Source organism: Amblyraja radiata, chromosome 39 (genome assembly GCF_010909765.2).
Source record: "Amblyraja radiata isolate CabotCenter1 chromosome 39, sAmbRad1.1.pri, whole genome shotgun sequence".
NCBI classification, from domain to species: domain Eukaryota; kingdom Metazoa; phylum Chordata; class Chondrichthyes; order Rajiformes; family Rajidae; genus Amblyraja; species Amblyraja radiata.
Window position 1 is genome coordinate 1,874,870 of NC_045994.1, and position 13,050 is coordinate 1,887,919.

The window sequence follows — 13,050 nt, forward strand, 5'->3', positions numbered from 1 at the left end:
TGCACCTCCTCCAACCTCTTTGGATTGGATTCAATTTATTGTCATTGCACTTTTCAGTGCAACAAAATGGTTTAGCCTGCAGTCATAACATAGAATAAATAACAAACACTCAACACAGTATAAAGTCCCAAAGTCATTGTCCCTTCCCTCCTTGCTCTCCCTCTGCGCTGAGGCAATCCAAGCCTCTGATGTTGCGACCCCGCCGGGTGATGGTAAGTAAGTCCCGCGGCTGAATCCGTGCTCCGCAAACGGGCCGGTTCAAACTCCGCGGCCCGGGGCTGTCGAAGCTGCCGCCCTCCAGTCGAGCGGACGCAGCTGTAGTTGCGGGAGCTCCGGAAAAACAGGTCACCAACCTGTGAGCTCCCGACGATGTCGTCCACTGGCCCGCGGCCGAGTCTCCGAGGCTCCAAAGTCGGGTCGGAAGTTGGGTCGCACCGCAACCACAGCCCCGAAGTCGGCCAGCCTCGCGTTGGTAAGTCCTGGCTCTGCCTCTGCAGCCTCGAGGTCGGTCGCAGTTGGAGGCCACCAGCTCCGCGATAGGCCTCAGCGCAGACAGACACGTAGACGGGGGGATACGGCAGGAAAGGTCGCACCCCCCCCCCCCCGAAGGAAGAGTCAAAAAACATACCACACCCACCACCCACACATACACAACTAAATAAACCAAAATAAACTGCAACAACGGGACAAAAAAACCAGAAAAGACAAACGGACTGCAGGCGAGCCGCAGCTGCAAGGCAGCGCCGCCACTTCCGGAAAAAAGCGCTCTCTAGATGTCAGCTGATCTACATCAGTGAGACCAAGCGTAGGCTTGGCGATCGTTTCGCCGAACACCTCCGCTCGGTCCACAATAACCTTCCTGATCTCCGTGTGGCTCGGCACTTCAACTCCCCCTCCCATTCCGAATCCGACCTTTCTGTTCTGGGCCCCCTCCATGGCCAAAGTGAGCACCACCGGCAATTGGAGGAGCAGCACCTCATATTTCGCTTGGGCAGTTTATACCCCAGCGGCATGAACAATGACTTCTCCAATTTCCGGTAGCCCTTATTGTCTCCTCCCCTTCTCAGCTTTCCCTCAGCCTTCTGGCTGCTCCTCTTCCTTTCTTCTTCCCACCCCCCCCCCCCCCCCACCCTACATCAGTCTGAAGAAGGGTTCCGGCTCGAAACGTTGCCTATTTCTTTCTCTCCATAGATGCTGCCGCACCCGCTGAGTTTCTCCAGCAGTTTTGTCGATCTTCATTTCATTTCATTTCCATTTCAATTTCAAGCACAGGGCAGGCCAAACAACTAATTTCATTTCATTTCCATTTCCATTTCCATTTCCATTGCAGTTTCAAGCACAGGGCTGGCTAAACAGCTAATTGCATTTTCATTTCATTTCCATTTCCATTGCAGTTTCAAGCACAGGACAGGCCAAACAGCTCACTGCATTTTCATTTCATTTCCATTGCAGTTTCAAGCACAGGGCAGGCCAAACAGCTTATTGCATTTTCAATAAGGGCTAACAAATCATTTATTGCAAGGACATTGCAGACTCACAGTTCAGTTGATTCACTGCTTAGAATCACAGTTGTGGCCTCTACCTCGCGTTCTTCCAGAGTGACTGACTCACGCCCAGGCATCGTGGTTTTACAGTCCTGCACCCCCGGAAGGGGAGTTACCTTCATCATGGTGATTGACAGGCGAGAGGACCAATCAGCTAATCTCAAGATTTTTTAAACACTCATAACTTTTTTATTTTTCATCCTCGGGGCTGCCTCAGCGGACGAGGACTGTGAGTAAGATGGCCAAAAATCATAGCGATATAGGGTAGCGTTATTTCTAAAATTAATACACAGCGCAGCGAGGAAGTGGTCAAGATGAGACTTTTAGTTATATAGATATGAAACTTTTACAAATTATAGTTCTTCTATCTTGGACACTACAAAGTGATTCTGATGAGAGTGGAGTAGTACTCAGCTCCCATAAGAAAAACGGTAACTGAAATACCAAATATCAGTGTGATTGTGATTTGTGTAGGAAGAAACTGCAGATGCTGGTTTACACCGAAGATAGATACAAAATGCTGGAGTAGCTCAGCGGGTCAGGCAGCAGCTCTGAAGAGACAAAATGGGTGACGTCACCCATTCCTTCCATGCAGAAATACTGCCTGTCCCGCTGAGTTACTCCAGCATTTTGTGTCTATGATTGTGATATGTCCCAGGTGAACAGTGAAACAGGAACTACAAAGGAAAAAGCAGATGCTGGAAATCTGAAACATCAACAGAGAATGCTGGAAGTACTCAGGTCAGGCAGAGAACGGTAACGGTAACACTAACATTTCAATGATGACTTTTCACTAGCACCTAGTCTCTGACTAAGTATTTCCGATCTTTTCTCTTTATATTATGAAAGGCAAGAAACGAGTTTTACCTGGTGGGGAAGGTTGGATCGTAGGTGTAGAGAAGCAATTCCTGGGGATATCCGATGGATACCAGATGATTTACCATCAGCTGAAAAGCCAGCTCTTCATACTCCGGAGATCTGTACACTGTAAATGAAAAACAGTTCAATATCTTCACAGAGGTGTCAGATGTATTTCAATAGGCAGGTCAGCCTTACAGCAATGCCATAAAGAAAATAATTAAATTGACTCAGCAAAGAGTTATTTTTCAATTTATTTCCTGTCTTATTGTGACATTTAAGATTCTAGTTCCTGCCAAGGATAGCATAAGTAATTATTTCAGCATTGTCTTCTCAATATTCTGCATTGCTGCCTCCAGCAGTTCCTTCGGGTCAAGGATGACTTGCTCCCATTCTGAGGAGATTGACGCAGCTAAGTGGGTGACAGTGGCCATTTGGGATCTATAGACTGCACTAGGGGGGCTGTTTAATTAGTTTTTATCATTTTCTGCTGCTGAATTCAGATTCTATTTGGAATATCAATCACTTCCTTTTTAATACCATTTCAGAATCCCATTTTCTTGTGCAGGTAGAATTGATTTTATGGAACATAGAACATTAAAACAGTACATCACAGGATCAGCTTCCTCCGTCCAAACTATATGTGCTGAAGATGATGTCAACCTCACTGCTCTAAACTGTATCACTCCAGTTTGGCTCATTTCTTTACAACCTGAAACCTATGCCCTGTAGTGCTGTACATTTCCACCCTGTGAAAAAGATTCTGACCCACTAATCTATCTCTGCTTCTGAAAGTCTGATATTCTTCTATCAGGCATTCCTCCAGCATCTGATGCTCCAGAGAAAACAAGTATGTCCAACCTCTCCTTATGTTATTTAAAAAATATATATAATAAAAAAATTAAAAAGATGAAAAAAGTATCAAAACAACACTACAATCCAGGCAATATCCTAGTAGAGTCTTCTGTACCCTCTCCATAGTCTCCACATTCTTCCAGTAATGCAGCAGTTATAACTGCATGTAATACTTCAAATGTGGACTTTTCAAAGTTTTATACGACTGCAACAGCACTTCATGAGTCTAATCGTCAATGATCCAAACGAGAAAGATCAGCGTACTCTAAACAGGTTTTACTATTCTAGCTACTTATGTTGCTCCTTTCACGGAGCTATAGATTTCAACCCCAAGATTCCCTGATACATCAATGCTCCAAAGAGTCCCACCATGTACTGCACACTTTCCTTTTACATTTGACCTCCCAAAATATACCTCTTCACACTTGTACAGATGAAACTCCATCTGCCATTTCTTCAAACAAATTTCCAACTGATCAGTGCCTTGCCAATGATTTATTCTTACCCTTGTCTGTAGACACTTTAATACAATCAATGGTCAACCTTCAGCTAGTGTAGCTTCCCATATTTCCTCACATAATGGAAGAAGCCATGTGGCTAATCAATCCCATTTCTCCATCTTATTTTAGTGTAAATGATTCCCTCTCATATGCCGTTAACAGCTTGCTGACTCTTCTGCCACCCAGCTACAGGAGGAGTACTTTATAGTGGCCAATTAACCTACAAACCAGCAGGTTCATCGAGACGGGAGAAAACTGGAACACCCTAGCGAAACCCATACTATCACAGGGAAAATATTTAATCATATCACAAACGGCACTGGAGGTCAGGATCAAACCCGGGTGGATAGCAGAGTTGTGTATGTGATATGTGAGGCTGAAGGTGGGAGAATGGGAGAGCAGGAGCAGCCAGATGCAGCTTGGTTGGAATTCGGTGAGTCAGAGGGAAAGTAGAAAAACACGGGCGGGACCAGCCTCGAACACATACCTTCAAGGTCAGCAGCAGGAATTAATTGAGGAATTGGTAAATTGGCAAATTAGGCAATTAATTAGCCAATATAAGCAAGGTTGCTCTAGGGGAGCAGCCAGTGGGGGAAGTACCCCCCCCCCCCCTTGTGAGGGGATGCTTGCAGGATGGGGGAGGTCAGAGACACTGATTGTGCCTCTGGTTGCTACAACTGTGGTAAGTGTGTCCAGGTTCAGCTCCTGAAGGACCGTGTTGGGGCACTGAAGAAGCAACTTGATGACCTCAGGAACATCCGGGAAAACGAGTTTCCTGGACAAGACCTGCAGTGAGGTTGTCACGCCAAGGCTACAGGAAGAGCGAAGGAAGGTGACTGTGAGAACGAGGAGTAAGCGTGGAGTACAGGAGACCCCGGGGGCTGTACCTAATGAAAACAGGAACATCCTTTTGGGAGCTGTCGGGGCAGACGACGCTTCCAGTCTGATGTGTGGACAGGTTGGTGACTCCAACCCAAGTGATGAGACTCGAACGATGTCCGGCAGAGCTATAGTGGTGGGTGACTCCATTGTCTGATGTATGGACTGAAGATTCTGTGGCGGCAGCTGAGACTCGAGGATGGTCTGTTGCCTCCCTGGGTTAAAGATATCACAGACCGACTTCAGAACATCCTCGAGAGGGAAGGTTAACAACCGGCAGTAGTTGTACACGTGGGCATGAATGACATCGGGAAGAAGAGGAAGGATGTTCTGCAACGTGAGTTTAGAGAGTTAGGAAGAAGACTGAAAAGCAGGACTTCTGGGGTGGTTATCTCTGGATTGCTTCCAGTACCTTGTTCTAGTGAGGGCAGGAACAGGGAGATAGGGGATCTGAATGTGTGGCTGAGGGGCTGGTGCAGGGAGCAAGGATTTAGCTTCATAGACCACTGGGATCTCATCTGGAGGAGGGGTGACCTGTACAAAAGGGATGGGTTACACCTTAACAGGAGGGGGACCAACGTTCTGGCAGGCAGGTTTGCTAGGGCTACATGTGTGGGTTTAAACTAAATAGTGGTGGGGGGGGGGGGGGTAGGAATTGACACATTGGGAGTATAAAGATGGAGTTAAAGGGAAAGTGAGTACAGGAAAAGTTACAAAAGACACCCAAATTAATGGGAAGGAAAGTTCGAGAAGGGATAAGAGAGTAAGGTCAGGGCCAATAGTGACCGGTGTGAGAGGGGAGGTGAATACCGAAGTTAAAGTGTTGTATATGAATGCGTGAAGTATAAGAAATAAAGTGGACGAGCTTGAGACTCAGTTAGAAATTGACAAGTATGATGTTGTGGGAATTACAGAGACATGGCTGCAAGAGGGCCAGGGCTGGGAACTGAAAATTCAAGTCCTATCGAAAAGACAGACAGGTGGGCAGAGGGGGTGGGGTAGCTCTGTTGGTGAGTAATGAAATTCAGTCCCTTAAGAGGGGGGGGGGGGGGACATAGAATCAAGAGATGCAGAATCAGTATGGATAGAACTGTGGAATTGTACGGGTAAAATTACCCTAATGGGACGTGTACAGGACCCCAAACAGTACCCAGTAAGGAGCCATGAGGAGGTAATGACCATAATATGATAAGTTTTCATCTACAATTTGAGAGGGAGAAGGGTAAATCGGAGGTTTCAGTATTACAGTTGAACAAAGGGGACTATGGAGCCATGAGGGAGGTGCTGGCCAAACCTGACTGGAAAGATACCCTAGCAGGGATGACAGTGGAACAACAATGGCAGGTATTTCTGGGAATAATACAGAAGGTGCAGGATGAGTTCATTCCAAAGAGGAAGAAAGATTCTAAGGGGAGTACGGGGCAACCGTGGCTGACAAGGGAAGTCAGGGATAGAATAAAAATAAAAGTACAACATAGCAAAGATGAGCGGGAAGCCAGAGGATTGGGTAACATTTAAAGAGCAACAGAAGACAACTAAAAAGGCAATACAGGGAGAAAAGATGAGGTACGAAGGTAAGCTAGCCAAGAATATAACGGAGGATAGTAAAAGCTTCTTTAGGTATGTGAAGAGGAAAAAATTAGTTAAGACCAAAGTTGGAACCTTGAAGACTGAAAAGGGTGAATTTATTATGGGGAACAAGGAAATGGCAGACAAGTTGAACAGGTACTTTGGATCTGTCTTCACTAAGGAGGACACAAACAATCTACCGGATATAGTAGAGGCCAGAAACATAGAAACATAGAAATTAGGTGCAGGAGTAGGCCATTCGGCCCTTCGAGCCTGCACTGCCATTCAATATGATCATGGCTGATCATCCAACTCAGTATCCCGTACCTGCCTTCTCTCCATACCCTCTGATCCCCTTAGCCACAAGGGCCACATCTAACTCCCTCTTAAATATAGCCAATGAACTGGCCTCGACTACCCTCTGTGGCAGGGAGTTCCAGAGATTCACCACTCTCTGTGTGAAAAAAGTTCTTCTCATCTCGATTTTAAAGGATTTCCCCCTTATCCTTAAGCTGTGACCCCTTGTGCTAGACTTCCCCAACATCGGGAGCAATCTTCCTGCATCTAGCCTGTCCAACCCCTTAAGAATGTTGTAAGTTTCTATAAGATCCCCTCTCAATCTCCTAAATTCTAGAGAGTATAAACCAAGTCTATCCAGTCTTTCTTCATAAGACAGTCCTGACATCCCAGGAATCAGTCTGGTGAACCTTCTCTGCACTCCCTCTATGGCAATAATGTCCTTCCTCAGAAGATCTGGGGTGACGGAGGAACTGAAGGAAATCCACATTAGGCAGGAAATGGTGTTGGGTAGACTGATGGGACTGAAGGCTGATAAATCCACAGAGCCTGATGGTCTGCATCCCAGGGTACTTAAGGAAGTGGCTCTAGAAATTGTGGATGCATTGGTGATCATTTTCCAACGTTCTATAGATTTAGGATCATTTCCTCTGGATTGGAGGGTCGCTAATGTTATCCCATTTTTTAAGAAAGGCGGGAGAGAGTAAACAGGGAATTATAGACCAGTTAGCCTGACATCGGTGGTGGGGAAGATGTTGGAGTCAATAATAAAAGATGAAATAGCTTCACATTTGGATAGCAGTAACAGGATTGGTCCGAGTCACCATGGATTTACGAAGGGGAAATCATGCTTGACTAATCTTCTGGAATTTTTTGAGGATGTAACTAGGAAAATGGACAAGGGGGAGCCAGTGGATGTAGTGTACCTGGACTTACAGAAAGCATTTGATAAGGTCCCACATTGGAGATTAGTGGGCGAAATTAGCGCACATGGTATTGGAGGTAGAGTGCTGACATGGATAGAAAATACGTTGGCAGACAGGAAACAAAGAGAAGGGATTAACGGGTCCCTTTCAGAATAACAGACTTGGACTAGTGGGGTACCGCAAGGCTCGGTGCTGGGACCGCAGCTATTTACAATACACATCAATGATTTAGATGAAGGTATTCAAAGTAACATTATTAAATTTGCAGATGACACAAAGCTGGGTGGCAGTGTGAACTGTGAGGTGGATGCTATGAGAATGTAAAGTGACTTGGACAATTGCGGGAGTGGGCAGATGCATGGCAGATGCAGTTTAATGTGGATAAATGTGAGGTTATCCACTTTGGTAGAAAAAGCAGGAAGGCAGATTAATATCTAAATTGTGTCAAGTTGGGAAAAGGGGAAGTACAATGGGATCTGGGGATCCCTGTTCATCAGTCAATGAAAGTAAGCATGCAGGTACAGTAGGCAGTGAAGAAAGCGAATGGCACGTTGGCTTTCATAATAAGAGTTGAGTATAGGAGCAAAGAGGTCTTTCTGCAGTTGCACAGGGCCCTAGTGAGACCACACCTGGAGTATTGTGTGCAGTTTTGGTCTCCAAATTTGAGGCAGGACATTCTTGCTATTAAGTGCAGCGTAGGTTTACAAGGTTAATTCCCGGGATGGCGGGACTGTCATATGCTGAGAGAATGGAGTGGCTGGGCTTGTATACTCTGGAATTTAGAAGGATGAGAGGATATTTTATTGAAATCTTATTTAAGATTTTTAAGGGGTTGGACACGCTTGAGGCAGGAAACATGTTCCTGATTTTGGGGGAGTCCAGAACCAGGGGCCACAGTTTATGAATATGTGGTAAGCCATTGTGAAAGGAGATGAGGAAACACTTTTCTCACACGGAGAGAGGTGAGTCTGTAGAATTCCCTGCCTCAGAGGGCGGTGGAGGCTGGTTCTCTGGATACTTTCAAGAGAGCTAGATGGGGCTCTTAAATATAGCAGAGTCAGGGGATATCGGGGGAGAAGGCAGGAACGGGGTACTGATTGTGGATGATCGGCTATGATCACATTGTATGGCGGTGCTGGCTTGGGGCCGAATGGCCTACTCCTGCACCTATTGTCTATTGGCTCATGCGATGCCTAATGTCAATTATAGGGGCATTAGCTCCATGAGCCCGAACGGTTCCAGGGTTCTGTATGACTACCTATCGTTGTCTGGGTCAGAGTCTCGGAGTCTGTCTTTCCTCACATTCCTCCATTTTCCGTCCTTGGGGTAAAGCCGCCTCTATGCCTCCTCATGTGGCTAATGTCAAATGGTTTCAGTAAATTGCATTGGGACAATCGATGTTGTATACTCTCACTCAGAATTTGTACCTCCCCATATTTGCTGTTGCTTCAAAAAACATTCCTTCCAACGGGGAAAAGATTTAATGGGGATCTGAAGGATACCCTTTTCACACAAAGGGTGGTGGATGCATGGAACAAGCTGCCAGAGAAGGTAGTTGAGGCCTGGACTATTGCAATGTTTAAGAAGCAGTTGGACACATACATGGATAGGACAGGTTTGGAGAGATCTGGACCAAATGCTGGCAGGTGGAACTAGTGTAGCTGGGACATGTTGGCTGGTGTGGGCAAGTTGGGCCGAAGGGCCTGTTTCCATACTGTATCACTCTATTTCTCTCGGTACTAACTCAGTCACTATCTATGATAAGCTCTCCTCTGTTTGTGGCTCTCAGCGAGGTGGGGGGGGGGGGGGGGGGGGGGGGTGGTTGAGTGATTGGGCAACAGATCATCTTCGTAGTGTTAAACAATCGCCCACATCATGGTAGTCAGATAGTCGCTTCACCTACTGCGTTCTTTCCACCAGCTTTATTTTGTTGGATCTTGGCCTTCAGGTGCCTCATGACCTGTTTTCTTCCTTTGAGGGGTGGTGGAGTTCCCAGTCCATGAATACCTTTCCCTTGAATTTCCCCATCTAACAACTCTGCAGCAGACATCATCCCAGATACAGTAAATGTGAAGAAACTGCAGAGGTTAGAACTCTTAAATAAAAACAGAAAATACTTGACGAGCTCAGCACATCAGGCAGTATCTTTAAACGAGGCACCACCAGGAATCAATACAGAAATCTTGCAATCCCACCCTTGAACTAATAGACAACAAACTAAGCATTCACAGCTGTTTGGAGTAGAAAATTCTAAAAGATTTGCAACTTAATACATATAGAAAATCTTTCTTCATCTGAAAATCAACCATCCCATTATCAGCCTACAGATCTAGACTCTGCTGGACTCTACAAACTCCAACTAAACTCCGAACTGCCATGATTGCACTAGGAAATTTAGGCTTTGTTTTGTTTTCTGCATAAATTGTTTTTTTTCTTTATTTATTGAACTTATTTTCAGCTTAGTTTAGCTTAGTTTATTGTACCTGCAACAAGGTACAGTGAAAAGCTTTTGTTGCATTCTAATCAGTCGGCAGAAATACTATACATGATTACAATCGAGCCAGATACATGATAACGGGAATAATGTTTAGTGCAAGATAAAGTCCAGTAAAGTCTAGTTGCGGATAACAGCTGGGAAGAAACTGTCCCTGAATCTATATGTTATATTTCTATATGTTGTTTCTTTTATAAATATCTAATGAATAACATGTTTATAAACCCGTTGTGCTGCTGCAAGAAAGAATTGGATTGCTCCGTTTTGGTGCATTAGACAATAAAACACTCTTGACTCCTGCTAAGAAGGCAGCTGGGAATCTCTCTTGGAATCTGCACTGAGCTCTCTTCTCATCCCTGTTCCTCAATGTAATCTGCATAGGTCATTCTCCCAATAGATCACTGATATTACAAAGTTTAATCAGTGGTGTTAAAGATATGAAAGCCGATGGTCCCTACCTGCCAAGGTGTAGTCCATGTCGAATCCAAAACATTTAATCTTCTCGAGTGCCAGGCTCCTGTTCACAAACACCCTACAGACCAAACAGAGAATGTGCAACTCTCAGACAAATGAGCACAAAAAGTAAATCAAGTCCACTGACAGCATTTACAAAGGTGTTTCTCAGGACTATAAGGTCACAATTGATAGGAGCAGAATTAGGCCGTTCATGGCTGATCTATCTCTTCCTCCTAACCCCATTCACCTGCCTTCACCCATAACACCTGACATCGGTACTAATCAAGAATCTATCTATCTCTTGCTTAAAAATATCCATTGACTTGGCCTCCACAGCCCTCTGTGGCCAAGAATACCAGATTCCAGTGGCACAGCAGTAGAGTTGCTGCCTTACAGCGGTTGCAGGTATGGAGGTTAATTGGTTTGGTGTATGTGTAAATTGTCCCTAGTGTGTGTAGGATAGTGTTAATGTGCGGTGATTGCTGGTCAGTGCGGATGCGGTGGATTGAAGGGCCTGTTTCCGCGCTGTATCTCTAAACGAAACTAAAGATTCACCACCCTCTGACTAAATAAATTATTTCTCATCTCCTTCCTAAAGGAACGTCCTTCAATTCAAGACACAACCAGGCACATCATAAAGTGGAGAACATGCAAAGACGTAAGCCGTTGGTGAAATGGTGAAAGTCTAACAGCAAGGAGTGGGAAACCATCAATGCAGATGTGAGCCTAATCTTAAGTGGAATCAAGGGATCAGCAGAAAAGGTTGGAGAAGATGGGTGATCTAGTCTACAGCTATGGAAAGGAGAAATTTGGAGGGAAGGAACAACTCGGCTGGAAAGATAGGCCTCCTCCCCCTAAGTCCCGTCCTCTCCAGGAAATCCAACGACTTGCTAAAGAAAGAGGCCTGAGGAAGTTGTGGAGAAAAGAAACAGCAGAAGGGAGGGCATCAACCTCCTTCAAGAGGGCCTAAAACAGACGCTCTCTAAGCTGCGCAAGGCGGAGAATATAAGGAAACAACGCAAAAAGGAAAAAGCAAGAACAGACATCTACAAAGATCCCTTTAAGTTTGTGAAAGGCATTTTCACAAAAGAGAAAAGCAGATCCCTGGAAGCGTCAAAAAAGGTTGAAGTACACATCAGAACCATCCACACTGATGAGTTATAAGATGAACCGATACTTGTCCCCGCTGACATCCCACCAATCTCACCCCCACAACATCAATTTGACATCAGCCCTCCCAAGCTGAGTGAGGTTAAAGAAGTAGTGAAGAAGGTAAGAACGGCCTCTGCACCAGGCCCCAATGGTGTTCCGTCTTGTGTCTACAAGAATGCCCCGGATATTCTGGAATTCCCCTGGAGGAACATGAGAGTTGCGTGGGAAAAACAAGTCATCCTCAAAGCCTGGCGAAGAGCGGGGGAGTGCTGATCCCAAAAGAAAATAAATTTGTCCACCATCGAACAGTTTCGGCAAATAAACTTCTTAACATAGAAGGCAAGATCTTTTTCAGTGTGGTGGCGAAAAGACTTATAAAGTATCTGAAACAAAACCATTTAATTGATACGTCAATCCAAAAGGCTGGCAATCCAAAAGACGGCTTCTCGGGATGCCTTGAACATACCAGCGTCAATACGGCATCAAATCCAGACTGCTAAGAAAGAACAAAAGAACCTGCATACACAAAAATGCTGGAGAAACTCAGCGGGTGCAGCAGCATCTATGGAGCGAAGGAGATAGGTAACGTTTCGGGCCGAAACCCTTCTTCCGAAGGAGATGGGTAACGTTTCGGGCCGATACCCTTCTTCCTGCATGTCTTGTTCCTTGACCTGGCCAACACCTATGGATCAGTTCCTCATTCCTTTTGAATTCTTTCAGGTGCCTGCAACAATAACAAATCTGATTAAAAAAACTACTTCCAGGATCTGCAATTTTGTCTCACAACATCAGACTTTATCACAGCGTGGTAGCCACTGGAAGTAGGCATCATGGCGGGGTGCACCATCGCCTTCACTATGGCAATGGAGCTCATTATCAGAGCATCAAAATGGGTTGTGGGAAGAAAAGGGCTACAGTGTGGTCAGTGATTGCCACTGATACGAGCCTATATGGACGATATAACAACACTAACAACAATTATCCCCTGCACCAAGAGACTTCTGGAAAAACTTCATCAAAACATCACATGGGCAAGGATGAAGATTAAACCCAGCAAGTTCAGAAGCATCTCCATTGTCAAAGTTCGTCAAGGATGAAAGATTTCATATTGACGGAATACCTGTTCCAACTGTTTCAGAAATGCCAGTGAAGAGTTTGGGCCGATGGCCAAAGCTCAAGGACACCGAGCAGTTTGCACAACTGAAAAAGGATACCATCATGCACATAGCTCGCATCAACAAGACCTTGCTACCAGGAAAACTCAAGCTGTGGTGCTTCCAATTTGGCATACTACCAAGAATCATGTGGCCTTTAACTGTGTATGAAATCCCCATCGACAAAGTGGAAAAACTGGAAAGAATGATCAGCACACATGTGAAACAGTGGCTTGGACTTCCACGATGCTTAAGTGCTGTCGGACTGTATGGGAGTAGCAAATTGGAATTACCCATTGCATGACGTGGAAGAGTTCAAATGCACTAAAGCAAGGTTGGTCATGATCCTCACTGAATCTGCAGATA

At 45.3% G+C, this 13,050-nt stretch overlaps 1 protein-coding gene across 2 annotated transcripts in view; it reads right to left on the reverse strand.

The window, feature by feature from the left end:
* LOC116967273 (cytosolic purine 5'-nucleotidase-like) overlaps positions 1-13,050 on the reverse strand; it is a 188,029-nt gene that overhangs the window by 105,593 nt on the left and 69,386 nt on the right. For both annotated transcript variants that reach the window (XM_033013760.1, XM_033013759.1), the window contains exons 2-3: positions 10,381-10,454; positions 2,412-2,529 (exon numbers count right to left, since the gene is read on the reverse strand). In XM_033013760.1, the coding sequence (XP_032869651.1) occupies positions 2,412-2,529; positions 10,381-10,399 (137 nt within the window). In that variant the 5' untranslated portion in view covers positions 10,400-10,454. The remainder of the gene's footprint in view (positions 1-2,411; positions 2,530-10,380; positions 10,455-13,050) is intronic.